This window comes from Nyctereutes procyonoides, unplaced genomic scaffold, assembly GCF_905146905.1.
Source record: "Nyctereutes procyonoides isolate TBG_1078 unplaced genomic scaffold, NYPRO_anot_genome, whole genome shotgun sequence".
Taxonomy (NCBI): Eukaryota; Metazoa; Chordata; class Mammalia; order Carnivora; family Canidae; genus Nyctereutes; species Nyctereutes procyonoides.
Window position 1 is genome coordinate 59,898,840 of NW_026575047.1, and position 15,116 is coordinate 59,913,955.

At 38.7% G+C, this 15,116-nt stretch overlaps 1 protein-coding gene across 4 annotated transcripts in view; it reads right to left on the bottom strand.

Moving 5' to 3' along the window:
• The window catches only part of HERC2 (HECT and RLD domain containing E3 ubiquitin protein ligase 2), a 235,293-nt gene that overhangs the window by 50,934 nt on the left and 169,243 nt on the right, over positions 1 to 15,116 (bottom strand). For all 4 annotated transcript variants that reach the window (XM_055326875.1, XM_055326874.1, XM_055326876.1 and 1 more), the window contains 3 exons: positions 8,884 to 9,055; positions 7,391 to 7,580; positions 6,674 to 6,814 (listed from right to left, as the gene is read on the bottom strand). In XM_055326875.1, coding sequence (XP_055182850.1) covers positions 6,674 to 6,814; positions 7,391 to 7,580; positions 8,884 to 9,055 — 503 coding nt within the window. The remainder of the gene's footprint in view (positions 1 to 6,673; positions 6,815 to 7,390; positions 7,581 to 8,883; positions 9,056 to 15,116) is intronic.

A 15,116-nucleotide genomic window follows, 5' to 3' on the forward strand; every position in this document is an offset into this window, starting at 1 on the left:
AAAAATGATAAGGAACAAGGCACTAATGCCTATTTACAGTCTCAAATATCTCCCCTTGAATACTTACTTACACACTCGTATTAAGTTCCAGTGTAGAAACCTGGCAGACACTCTTAACCAAGCAATAAGAATTACTATCACCAGTAATGCAGGAAATCAACAATGCACACACCCGATGGGATACATGGAAAAGAACACTACAACCTTCCTGTGATATCCATCAAAAGGAAGAATTAAAGAATGTTCCATACTGAACACTAAAGAGACAACACATGAACGATCCTGAGATGGGTTCTGGACCTATAAAGGATACTATTAGACAATGAGCAAAATCTGATTAGATCTGTGGATTAGAAAGTAATACTGGATCAATGTTAATATCTAGACACTAAGGAAATACACACTGAAGCCCTGAGAAATAAGTGAGGATTGTTGTAGCTCCCCACCAATGGTTCAGAAATGCTAACAACTGGAGAACCCAGGGGAATGGGATTTGGAAATACAATGAGAGAGTACAATGAGAGAATACAAAGAGAGACTAGCTGGAATGCTACAATGAGAAGAGTCCGTGCTTCTATCAAGGTAGGAAGATGGAAAAAAAAAATAAAGACATAAAAAGCATCCAAGGGGGAGGGGACCCGCAAGTAGCCGGGGTGAGGCAAATGCCCCCAGGAGAGGAAAGCCCCGTCCTAGAGAAGCAGGAGCTTCACCAATCTTCCCGGAGGAAAGATACCCCAGGGAGTTGGAGCAGGATCCCAGGAGGGGCAGGGATGCAGTCAGGCTCTGAGGGGCACTAACAGAGGACCTGTGCCCTGGGGGAGAGCCCGCCATACACCGTGGCCTAGCTCCCTAAAGGGCTGCAGCGTGCACTGGCTAGGCCCAGGAGCGCGATTCCAGCAGTGCAGGCCCCGGAACCCAGGGTGCCAGGAGACACAGCCCAGGACTCGGCGCTACCCCCAGGACAGGCAGAAGCCGGAGGGCACAGGACAGCAAGGACGCTCCTGCCATTGGGCAGCCCTGAGCTGTGCAGATCAGCTGCCCCCGCCTCCAGAGCATCCAGGCCCCTGCGGACTGGGAGCTGTGGTAGTTCCTGCAAGAGCTGACTCCTGGGCTGGAGAGCTGGCCATCACTACTGTTGCTGTTCTTCTTGGGGCCTCACAGGATAAACAACCCCCACTGAGCCTCACAGTGGCCTCACAGTATAAACAACTCCCACTGAGCCATGCACCAGACAGAGCGCTGAGCAGCTCCCCAAGGTGCTCACACCTGAGAATCAGCACTGCAGCCCCCCCACACCCCCTAGAAGACCAGCTAGAAGGACAGGGGAAAAGCAAGTTCTTGACTAAGCAGCACTGGAAAGTTCCAAGGGAAGACAAGGGATTTACAGTATATAGAATCAGACGATACTCACCCTTATTTTTTGTTTTCTGTTTGCTTCCCACCCACCCCCTTTTTTTTATCTTTTTTTTTCTTTTTTCTCTTTTCTCTTTTTCTTTTTCCAGTACAACTTGTTTTTCAACACTCTGCACTGAGCAAAATGACTAGTAGGAAAAACTCACCACAAAAGAATCCGAACAGCCCTCTCTCCCACAGAGTTACAAAATTTGGATTAAAATTCAATTTCAGAAAGCCAATTCAGAAGCACTATTATAAAGCTACTGGTGGCTCTAGAAAAAAGCATACAGGATTCAAGAGACTTCATGACTGCAGAATTTAGATTTAATCAGGCAGAAATTAAAAATCAATTGAATGAGATGCAATCCAAACTAGAGGTCCTAACGAAGAGGTTTAATGAGGGTGAAGAACGAGTGAGTGACATAGAAGACAAGCTGATGGCAAGGAGGGAAACTGAGGAAAAAAGAGAAAAAAACAATTAAAAGATCATGAGGATAGGTTAAGGGAAATAAATGACAGCCTCAGAAGGAAAAATCTATGTTTAACTGGGGTTCCCGAGGGTGACAAAAGGGACAGAGGCCCAAAATATGCATTTGAACAAATCATAGCTGAGAACTTCACTAATTTGGGGAGGGAAAGAAGCATTCAGATCCAGGAAATAGAGCGATCCCACCCCTAAAATCAATAAAAACTGCTCAACACCTCGACATTTAATAGTAAAACTTGCAAATTTCAAAGATAAAGAGAAGATTCTAAAAGCAGCAACAGACAAGAAATCTCTAACTTTTATGAGAAATACTAGATTAACAGCAGACTTCTCCACAGACCCTGGCAGGCCAGAAAGGGCTGGCAGGATATATTCAGGTCCTGAAGGAGAAGAACCTGTAGCCAAGAATACTTTACCCAGCAAGGCTCTCATTCAGAATAGAAGGAGAGATAAAGAGCTTCCAAGATAGGCAGAAACCGAAAGAATATGTGACCACGAAGCTAATTCTGCAAGAAATACTAAGGGGGATTCTGTAATAGAGGAAGTCCAAGGGAACAATACACAAAAACAGGGACTGAATAGGTATCATAAGGACACTAAATTCATATCACTCAATAGTAACTCTGAACGTGAATGGGCTTAATGACCCCATCAAAAGGCATAGGGCTTCAGACTGGATAAAAAAGCAAGACCCATCTATTTGCTGTCTACAAGAGACTCATTTTAGACATAAGGATACCTACAGCCTGAAAATAAAAGGTTGAAGAACCATGTACTATTCCAATGGTCCTCAAAAGAAAGCAGGGGTAGCCATCCTTATATCAGATAAACTAAAGTTTATCGCGAAGACTGTAGTAAGAGATGAAGAGGACACTGTATCATACTTAAAGGATCTATCCAACAAGAGGACCTAACAATCATCAATATGTACGCCCCGAATGTGGCAGCTGCCAAGTATATCAATCAATTAATAGCCAAGTTAAGACATACATAGATAATACACTTATACTTGGTGACTTGAATGTAGCGCTTTCTACAATCGACAGGTTTTCTAAGGACAAAAAGAAACAAGAGTTTTAAATGATACACTGGACCAGATGGATTTCACAGATATTTACAGAACTTTACATCCAAACGCAAGTGAATACACAATCTTCTCAAGTGCACATGGAACTTTCTCCAGAATACACCACATGCTGGGTCACAAATCAGGTCTCTTTTCTTTTTTTTAAAGATAGATAGATAGATAGATAGATAGATAGATAGATAGATAGATATTTATTTATTTATTTATTTATTTATTTATTTATTTATTTATTTTTGAGTGAGAGAGAGAGAGAGAGAGAGAGAGAGAGAGAGAGAGAGAGAGAGAGGCAGGCAGAGACACAGGAGGAGGGAGAAGCAGGCTCCAAGCCGGGAGCCCGACACGGGACTCAATCCCGGGACTCCAGGATCCCGCCCTGGGCCAAAGGCAGGCACTAAACCACTGAGCCACCCAGGGATCCCCCACAAAACAGGTCTTAAACGATACCAAAAGACTGGGATCGTCACCCGCATATTTTCAGACCATAATGCTTTGAAATTAGAACTAAATCACAAGAAGAAGTTTGGAAGGATTTCAAAACGTGCAGGTTAAGGACCATCCTGCTAAAAGATGAAAGGGTCAACCAGGAAATTCTCAACAAGATACTAGCCAATAGGATCCAACAATAATTAAGAGACTTTTCACCATGACCAAGTAGGATTTATCCCCGGGACACAAGGCTGGTTCAACACTCATAAAGCAATCAATGTGATTCATCGTATCAGCAAGAGAAAAAGAAGAACCATATGATCCTCTCGATACAGAGAAAGCATTTGACAAAATACAGCATCCATTCCTGATCAAAACTCTTCAGAGTGTAGGGATAGAGGGAACATTCCTCAACACCTTAAAAGCCATCTATGAAAAGCCCACAGCAAATATCATTCTCAATGGGGAAACACTGGGACCATTTCCCCTAAGAACAGAAACACGACAGAGATGTGCACTCTCACCACTGCTATTCAACATAGTACTAGAAGTCCTAGCCTCAGGAATCAGGCAACAAAGAAATAAAAGGCATTCAAATTGGCAAAGAAGAAATCAAATTCTCCCTCTTCGCAGATGACATGATACTGTACATAGAAAATGCAAAAGACTCCACCCCAAGATTGCTAGAACTCATACAGCAATTCAGCAGTGTGGCAGGATACAAAATCAATGCACTAAAATCAGTGGCATTTCTATCCACTAACAATGAGACTGAAGAAAGATAAATTAAAGAGTCAATCCCATTTACAATTACACCCGAAATCCTAAGATATTTAGGAATAAACGTAATCAAAGAGGTAAAGGATCTATACCCTAAAAACTACAGAACACTTCTGAAAGAAATTGAGGAAGACACAAAGAGATGGAAAAATATTCCATGCTCATGGATTGGAAAAATTAATATTGTGAAAATGTCAATGTTACCCAGGGCAATTTACACATTTAATGCAACCCCTATCAAAATACCATGGACTTTCTTTAGAGAGTTGGAACAAATCTTAAGAAATGTGTGGAATCAGAAAAGACCCCGAATAGCCAGGGGAATATTCAAAAAGAAAACCATAGCTGGGGGCATCACAACGTCAGATTTCAGGTTGCACTACAAAGCTGTGGTCAGCAAGACAGTGTGGTACTGGCACAAAAACAGACACATAGATCAATGGAACAAAATAGAGAATCCAGAAGTGGACCCTCAATTTTATGGTCAACTAATATTAGACAAATCAGGAAAGACTATCCCCCGGAAAAAAGATAGTCTCTTCCATAAATGGTGCTGGGAAAATTGGACATCCACATGCAGAAGAATGAAACTGGACCGTTCTCTTATACCAGACACAAAGAGAGACTCAAAATGGATGAAAGATCTAAATGTGAGACAAGATTCCATCAAAATCCTAGAGGAGAACACAGGCCAACACCCTTTTTGAACCTGGCCACAGTAACTTCTTGTAAGATACATCCATGAAGGCAAGAGAAACAAAAGCAAAAATGAACTACTGGGACTCTATCAATATAAGAAGCTTTTGCACAGCAAAAGAAAATCAACAAGACTAAAAGACAACCTACAGATTGGGAGAAGGTATTTGCAAATGACACATCAGATAAAGGGCTGGTATCCAAGATCTATAAAGAACTTATTAAACTCAACAGCAAAGAAACAAACAATCCAATCATGAAATGGGCAAAAGACATGAACAGAAATCTCACAAAGGAAGACCTACACATGGCCAACAAGCACATGAGAAAATGCTCCGCATCCCTTGCCATCCAGGAAATACAAATCAAAACCACAATGAGGTAACACCTCACACCAGTGAGAATGGGGAAAATTAACAAGGCAGGAAACAAACAAATGTTGGAGAGGATGCGGAGAAACGGGAACCCTCTTGCACTGTTGGTAGGAATGTGAACTGGTGCAGCCACTCTGGAAAACTGTGTGGAAGTTCCTCAAAGAGTTAAAAATAGGGATCCCTGGGTGGCGCAGTGGTTTAGCGCCTGCCTTTGGCCCAGGGCGCGATCCTGGAGACCCGGGCTCGAATCCCACGTCGGGCTCCCGGTGCATGGAGCCTGCTTCTCCCTCTCCCTCTCCCTCTCCCTCTCCCTCTCCCTCTCCCTCTCCCTCTGGCTATGTCTCTCTCTCTCTCTCTCTCTGTGTGTGTGTGTGTGTGACTATCATAAATAAATAAAAATTTAAAAAAAAAAAGAGTTAAAAATAGATCTGCCCTACGACCCAGCAATTGCACTGCTGGGGATTTACCCCAAACATACAGATGCAGTGAAATGCTGGGACACCTGCACCCTGATGTTTATAGCAGCCATGTCCACAATAGCCAAACTGTGGAAGGAGCCTCGGTGTCCCTCGAAAGATGAATGGATAAAGAAGATGTGGTTTATGTATACAATGGAATATTACTCAGCCATTAGAAACAACAAATATTAAAAAAAAAAAAAGAAGAAAGAAACGATAAATACCCACCATTTGCTTCGATGTGGATGGAACTGAAGGGTATTATGCTGAGTGAAATAAGTCAATTGGAGAAGGACAAACATTATATGGTCTCATTCATTTGGGGAATATAAAAAATAGTGAAAGGGAATAAAGGGGAAAGGAGAAAAAAGTGAGTGGGAAATATCAGAAAGGGAGACAGAACATGAGCGTCTCCTAACTCTGGGAAACAAACAAGGGATGGTAGGAAGGGAGGTGGGCGGGGGGTGGGGGTGACTGGGTGATGGGCACTCAGGGAGCACTTGATGGGATGAGCACTGGGTGTTATGATATATGCTGGCAAATTGAACTCCAATAAAAGAAAAACAAATCAAATCAAATCAAATAATAATAAGTCAATCGGAGAAAAACATTATATCATCTCATTCATTTGGGGAATATAAAAAATAGTGAAAGGGAATAAAGTGGAAAGGAGAGAAAAGGAGTGGGAAATATCAGAGAGGTGACAGAACATGAGAGACTCCTAACTCTGGGAAATGTACAAGGGGTGGTGGAAAGGGAGGTGGGCGGTGGGTGGGGGTGACTGGGTGACGGGCACTGAGGGAGGCACTTGATGGGATGAGCACCGGGTGTTATGATATATGTTGGCAAGTTGAACTCCAATAAAAATAAATAAATAAATAAATAAATAAATAAATAAATAAATAATCAATCAATTAATTAATTAATTAATTAATTCAGAATAAAACGCTAAAGAAGAAATCTGCTTGACCTCTTTGGTTTTTGTCATAGTTTCTGCAATGATGCTGGCAGCTCCCGGGTCATCCGTCACTGGGATAAATGGTCGAGAAGAAGTTGAGGAAGCAGATGGGGTCACTGCAGAGGGCGTCACAGCATCCTCAGAAGAGATCACCTAGTTTAAAAGTATATAGGAAGAGTAAAAACTCAGCAGTGTGGCACACTTCCTACACAATTTTAAAAAGCCTTATCTGAAACCCCTTAGGCCAACTGGAATGTCCCATATTTTATAGAGGTTAACAAAGTGCTTGTATCACCAGCTCCAGTGGGGTAGAGGGTAGCCCTGAAAAGTCAAACACATTCATATTCACATGAAAATGTATTAATATTCACAAAAGATCACATGGAGGAGATTAAAATGAGTTCACATCTCTTCAAGTTGAGTTTTTCCCCAAAATAAGTTACAAAAACTCTTGGCGTTCAGAGCTTTAAGGTTTCAGAACTGCAGATAAAGGACTGTGGACTTGCATTTACCAACTTCTTAAAAGAATAAATCTATTTCTATTTAAGTACTAAAAAGAACCTTTAGAAACTAAATATTTTCTAACTCAAGCCAAAAATCAGAGCAGTAGGAACAAAAGCACTCTGAATTAAGTGAAAGAATATCCTATACTTCCCTAAACACAAAGTAGCTAGCTACCTTTTCCTTTTTGATCTAATGTCGCTTTATTGCTTTATTATTTATTTTTACCTCTCCTCTCTTTTCTTGCCATGGATTTGGACTTAGTCTGTCTTCAATATCAACAGGCAGCACAAATTCCTCTCCATTGACAGGACTGGCCATAGCAGACACATCAGAAGGAGGTGCCGAGGAGGAGAATGAAGGACACTCCACTGGGGCCATCATGCCAGCTGGCATGAGGGCCCCAACCACTGCATCTCTGTCAGGAGAGAAAGCCAGGCCTGTGGTGAACCGCCCTTCACTACTGCAGGATAGAAAAGTCAGGAAGATGGACACACACTTACTGAATGACTCCCTCATTTTTATATGATATATATAAAGCAGTTCTGGGAAAATCCTGAACTAATATTCATCAGCTAAAAGCTATATGTTTACTTACGATTTTATTTATTTGAATAACCATAGTGATGACAGGTAAAAGAAAAAATAAAATAAAAAATAAAAATTAGACCAGAATAAACCCCCCAGATTCCCCTGAGAAATTTTCTAGGATTGTTGTTAGAGCCTAAGGTTAATTTTTTGTTTACTAATGTTTACTGCAACCTGTGTACCAAGGGTGCCTCACACAAGACAGCAAAGACTAAATGTCCTCTCAAAGACAGAATTGGCCTTTGGTCTCGAACTAATTTTCCTGTGTAATTTATTTCTACTTATTAGGTCCATAACATGATAGATGGGCAACTAACTCAGACTGAGAAAACAGCAGCAAAATATTGAAAAAGCACTATCAAAACTCTGCTTTATCAAGGGTGTGAATGAAGGGAATGACAAATGGTCTTAAACATCACTATATATTGTATCAGTTAATTCTTCCTCTCATCCCTCAAATAGCAATGCTTAGAGCCATAAAGAAAAATGTTTTTAAATTTGGATTTCCTTTTTTGACAGAAAAAGAGAAAGAGAGAGAGCAAGGGTAGAAGAGGAGTAGTGGAAGAGGGAGACAGAGAATCTCAAGCAGGCTCCACACTCAGCACAGAGCCTCACTTGGGGCCCAATCTTATGGTCCTGAGATCATGACCTTAGCCAAAATCAAGAGTTGAACACTTAACCAACTGAGCCACAAGGCACTCCCAATTTGGATTTCTGATTCATATTTCAACCCTCATTTTAAAAAGCACAGGGGCACCTGGGTGGCTCGGTATGTATGTAACTCTTGATTTTGGCTTAGGCTGTAATCTCAGGGTCATGAAATCAAGCCCCATGTTCTTGGGTGGAGGGGAGTGCTCATGCTCAGCAGGGAGTCTGTTGGGAGATCTCCTCTTCCTCTCCCTTTGCCTTCTCACCTGCTCTTGTGCATAAGCTGCACGCTCTCTCTCTCTCTAAAATAAATAAATCTGTTTAAAAAAAATCCTCATTCACTATCTAAGGGTATATGACCTAAAACTCACAGTATTTAAAGACAATAATAACACAACATTTTCTGAGACATTTGATCAACCAAAAATAGAAAACTCAAAGTTTAAATAACTGTTAGGATTTCAAAAGTTAGCCAACAAACCTACCTGGCATACATGATTTGCAATGCTGTAAGTATATGAGATAAGGCCTGCTGTTTGGGTAGATTTCCATCTAGTGACAGGAGAATCTTGGCAAGAGAAGGGCGATTTGGCTTAGAATTATTTGCACCATTGATTTTATTGCTGGCAGCAGAAGAATCAGCATCTGAAGGCACACCTGGAAAAGGAAAATAGTATTTGGGATCAATTTTAAAGATCAGAGTTTGTTCTATTCCTATTTGACTTTTTCAGTTTTGTTCTAAAACACACTGCAATCTGCATTTTGCTATTTCACAGATTAAAAGTATTAGGTTAATAGTCTTCCAACAAAAACAAAAACAACAACAACCTATTTATACTTATATAAAGAAGTTACTTTCGTCAAAGCTTTGCTGTTTAACTGAAAACAAAGGCTATGAAAATACAGCAACTGCCTATAGTTACTTACCACTGAAATGCAAGATAAAAAACAAAACAAAACAGAACAATGGAGTGAAAACAAGATGTTCATCAATAAACAGTCTTACTGGACACATAATCCAGTTCATCACTGCCCTAAGAGTTCACAGGCCTCAGTCAAGGAAAGGAAATCAGGTAGAGCCCAGTGGTCTATTTGAGTAAAGGAGGCACAGCTCAGAGGCAGGAAGGCCAATGTGGGCAGAGTTCACAGAACAGAAGCAGAGAAGAGAGAGTTACCCAGATAAGTGCCTGGGAGTTGTACAGGTACCCTCACTCACCCCAGTTGAAGATGTAGCAAAAGGTGATGGGTAACCTACAAGAGAAGGAACATCCCAAAGCCAAAGAAAGAACTACATGAAAAGACCGGAGGCCCAGAACATAGGCTGGAAGAATGCAGAGGGACCAGCACAACACTTGCTCCCATCAGTCAGACATGAAGACCTCATTATTCATTGGAATTAGCCCCAGATTAATATCAGGTCGGAAGCCACTAAACAAATCCAAAGCCAAAACCCAAAAGGAACAAAATGTTTTAGAGTAACCTAACTGTACCTAAGCTAAAGAAGATTTACAGACATACAAAAATCTCTAGCAACATCCAGAGTAAAATTCACAATGTATGGCATCTAACTAGAAGTTACCAAGTAGGCAGGAAGACAGGAAAATAGCACCCAATTCATAAATAAGAAGAAAACTCAGTGGATCTAAACAACCCAGAATTGACACATATATCAGAATCAGTAAACATGGAAAGTAAAACACTCATTATATCTGTATTACATATGTTCAAAATAAGAACTAGAGATATGGAAGATATAAAAATATTCAAATCAAATTTCTAGAGAGGAAGCTACAAGATCTGGAATTAAAATAGTTTGGTGACATTAACAGCACATTAGAAAATGAAGACCAATGAATTTGAAGACATAGCAATAGAAGCTTTGTAAAATGAAAGAGGATAAAAGAAGTAAAAATAAATAAACAGAGCATCAGTTATCTGTGGGACAACTTAAAGAGATCTATTATACACAATTAGAGTTCGGAAGAGAGAGGAGACCAAAAAGTACAGAAAGAAAATGTTTTTGAAGAAATAGTGGCAGAAAATTTACCAGATTTCACGAAAGTTATAAATCCAAAGATCCAAGAAGCATAAGCACAAGTATACCAAGATATATTGTAATCAAACTGTTCAAAATCAGGGGGATAAAGAGAAAGTCTTAAAACAGAAAAAAAGACACATTTATGTTCAGAAGAACAAAGATAAAACAACAGCAAATTCTCAATGAATTGTTCTCAATGAAAACAATGCAAGTCAGAAGACAGTGGGACTTCTTTAAAGTACTGAAAGAAAAAAACTGTCAACCTATACCCAGCTAAAATATATTGCAAAAATGACGCAAAATAATGACTACTTCAGACATAAACACTGAAAGGAAAAATTCCCAGCACATCTGTACTACAAAACATTAAAAAGGTAGTTCTTCAAGTAGAAGGAAAATATGCACTAGAAATGGTAGGTAACTACATGAGTAAATGTAGAGACATTCTTTTCTTCTCTTATTATTTAAATCATTTGAATAGGTAACCTTATGTTTAAAGAAAATTAATTTTAAAATGTTGTGAAGTTTACAACATACACAGAAATATGTGACAACAATTAGCACAGAGGCTATTTTTATATGATTCATATACTATATGTGAAGTACTGTAATATCACCTAATATTAGACTATAATAAGTTAAAGGTGTGTAACATACACCATCAGGCAATCACTAAGATAACACAGGAAGTTAGCACTCATGGAAAACAAAGGAGAAAAATATAAAAAATAATTCAAAGGCAGGCAGAAAGAGAACAATGAACAGTGAGGACTGACAGAAAGCAAATAACATGATAATAGATTTAAAAAATATAATAATCATATTAAATTTAAGTAGACTAAACATTCCCAATTAGCAGTTGTCAGAGCAAATTTTAAAAATCAAAATTCAACTTATGGTGCCTACAGGTAAGCTTTTCTTAATACAAAGACATAATAGATTAAAAATAAAATGATAAAAAAGATTTTTATCATGGTACATGGAATAGCATGGTTTATATACTATATAGCACTGATCAAAAGAAAGCTGGAGTGGCTACATTAATATCAAATTAAATTTTAAAACAAAAAATTTCAGAGCAAGGGGATAAAGAAGATAATTGACATAATGATAGCAAAGTCAATAAATCAAGGAGAGAAAAGTAAATGGCTATCCTAGAAAAATAGGAAGATCCTAAATCAATGACCTAAGCTTCTAATATAAGAAACTAGAACAAATTAAAGCAAAAGAAGAAACAAATTAACAAGGACAGAGCACATATCAGTAAAACAGGAAACAGAAAAACAATAGGGAAAAATCAAATATAAATTTCTTTGAAAAAATAAAGTTGATAAACCTCTAGACAAACTGGAAAAGATGATACAGTTATCAATATAAGGAATAAGAGAAATTACATCACTACAGATTCCACAAATATTAAAAGGAAAATAAGCTAATTCTGAGATCAACTTTATGCCAATAAATTCAACAACTCAGATGAAAGGGCAACTCCTATCAAAGACATAAATCAGGGAGAAGAAATGGGTAGGAAATATCGGAAAGGGAGACAGAACATAAAGACTCCTAACTCTGGGAAACGAACTGGGGGTGGTGGAAGGGGAGGAGGGCGGGGGGTGGGGGTGAATGGGTGACGGGCACTGAGGGGGGCACTTGACGGGATGAGCACTGGGTGTTATTCTGTATGTTAACAAATTGAACGCCAATAAAAAATAAATTTATTATTAAAAAAACAAATACATAAATCATACTAGAAAAGAAATAGATAAACTTTATCTACTAAAGGAATTAAATCTGTGGTTAAAAGACAGGAAGAAACCCCACAAAGAAAACACTAGGCCCAGATGGCTTCATTAATGAATTCTACTGAAAGAAGACCAATTATACACAAATTTATACCCAACGAAAAGAAGGGGTACACTTACTGCCATCATTCTATACAGTCAGCATTACCCTGATACCAAAACCAGACAGAGGCATTACTAAAGAAGAAAAGACCACTATCCATCATGAACAAAGAGATGTGTTCTTAAATAATTTTTTAGCAAACTGAATCCCACAAAGTACAAAGAAAATAACCCGTAAGTCAAAACCCATAAGTGAGAAAATATAAAATATTATTGAGAAAGGGAATTTTAAGAATACATAAAAATAGGGATCCCTGGGTGGCGCAGCGGTTTGGCGCCTGCCTTTGGCCCAGGGCGCGATTCTGGAGACCCGGGATCGAATCCCACGTCAGGCTCCCAGTGCATGGATCCTGCTTCTCCCTCTGCCTATGTCTCTGCCTCTCTCTCTCTCTCTCTCTCTCTCTCTCTCTGTATGACTATCATTAAAAAAAAAAAAAAGAATACATAAAAATACAAGAAAGAGAATATATAAAAAATTTGTGAGCTATAGCGAAAGCTGTGCTGGGAGGAAAATTTATAGTACTAAAAGTTTATGTTAAGAAAAACAAAAGGCCTCAAATCAATGAGGTGATCAAGAAACTAGACAATAGCAAAATAAACTTAAAGTGACCATAAAGAGCTAAAAGATGAGGACAGCTAAAAAGCAGATAAACAATTAAAAAAAAAAAAAAGCTGTAAAACCAAAGGGGGTTTATTCCAGATATGCAAGACAGACTCAAAAACCTATACACTGATATTCATGCAGATTTCATTCTAATAGCCCCAAACCAGAAATAATCCAAATGTCCTTCAGTGTCTGACTAGTTAAAACCATGGAATAGTACACAGTGATAAAAGTAATGAACTACTAAAACACGCAACAACATGGATGACTCTCCAGAGTATTGTGCTGACAGCAAAAGGGCAGTCTCAAAATGTACAGACATAATGTGAAATGAAAAGAGCTGTAAATTAAGCAGATCAACATGGAACCCCTACTTAACATAAACTGAAAAGAACAAGACTTCAGTCAAGCCTCAGTTTGTTCCATCTACCTCAGAAAAGGAAACAGCACAGGTACACTCAGGAATTTGCCCCAGTTCGTACAGCTAATAAATGGTAAAGCCAGAGGACATTTCAGTTAATTATATTTTTATAATTATAAAAGCAGTTAATTATAAAAGCTGGAGACTAAATGTCCCCTCACGAGTAATAGAAGGGGAAAAAATTGTATTTCTATTAGAATAAAAAAAGATGAAGTTCCCTTAAAAAAATCTATTGTATTTCTATATACTAGCAAGTAGCAACCTGAATATTTCTAAATAAGCAAGGAACAAAAGTCATTTCTAAATGCCATTTATGACACTATGAACAATATAAAATACTCAGGAATAATTATGACAAAGATACACAAGGCTTTCACTATAAAGTGAAAATATAAAATATTATTGAGAAAAGTTACAGACCTAAACACATGGAAAGAAATGCTACATCCATGGGTTGTAAGATCCAATATTATGAGGCTGTCCCCAATGACCTATAGTCAATGCAATCAAAATCCCAAGCAGGCTATTACATAAAATCGACAAGCTGATTCTCATACTCAAAACAGCATTTAAAAAAGAACAAAGTTAAAGAATTACCATAGCCTAAATTTAGGTTTTTTGTTATAGTAATCAAAATAATGTTATTGGCATCAAAATACAAAAATAAGTCAACAAAACAGAACTGAACATCTAGACATAGACATAGACATAGAACTGAACCTCTACAACATCCATGTATAACTAATTTTTGACATAGGTGCAAGCGGCAATGAACAGAAAAAGGACAGGGGTTTATTTTTTCAATAAATGCAACTGAAACAACTGGATATTCACACACACATCTCCCCAAAAAGAATTTCAATACACATCTCACACAATATATAAAATTTAACTCAAGATCAAACATAGACTAAATAGGGGATCCCTTGGTGGCACAGCGGTTTAGCGCCTGCCTTTGGCCCAGGGCGCAATCCTGGAGACCCGGGATCGAATCCCACGTCGGGCTCCCGGTGCGTGGAGCCTGCTTCTCCCTCTGCCTACCTATGCCTCTGCCTCTCTCTCTCTCTCTCTCTCTGTGTGACTATCATAAATAAATAAAAATTTAAAAAAAAACATAGACTAAATATCTAAACTACAGAACTTATGTAAGAAAACACAGGAAATGAATCTTTATGACCTTGAGTACACAAAGGTTTTTAGATATAACCCCCCAAAAGTACAATCTATTAAAAAAAAAAGGATAAACTGGACTTTACCAAAATTAGACATTTCTGATCTTTAAAATTCACTTGTGAATAGAATGAGAAGACAAGCCACATTGGGAGAAAATATGTACAAGTCACATATCTGACAAAAAACTTGTACCCAGAATATATAGATAACACTTAAAACTCAATAATAAGAAAATAAGCTAGTTTTGGGGGGAGGGGTTAGATTTTTATTTATTTATTCATGAAAGACACAGGCAGAGGGGGGCAGAGACATAGGCAGAAGGAGAAACAGGCTCCTCACAGGGAGCCCGAGCAGGACTCAATCCCAGGACCCCAGGATCACAACCTGAGACCAAGGTAGACGCTCAACCACTGAGCCACCCAGGCATCCCCCAAGCTAATTTTAAATATAAGCAAAAGATAGGAATAGACACAACAAATAACACATTTGGATGGTAAATACACATGATGCTCAACATCATTAGTCATCAGGGAAATGCTAAGTAAAACCACAATGAGATACCATTACACATCTACACA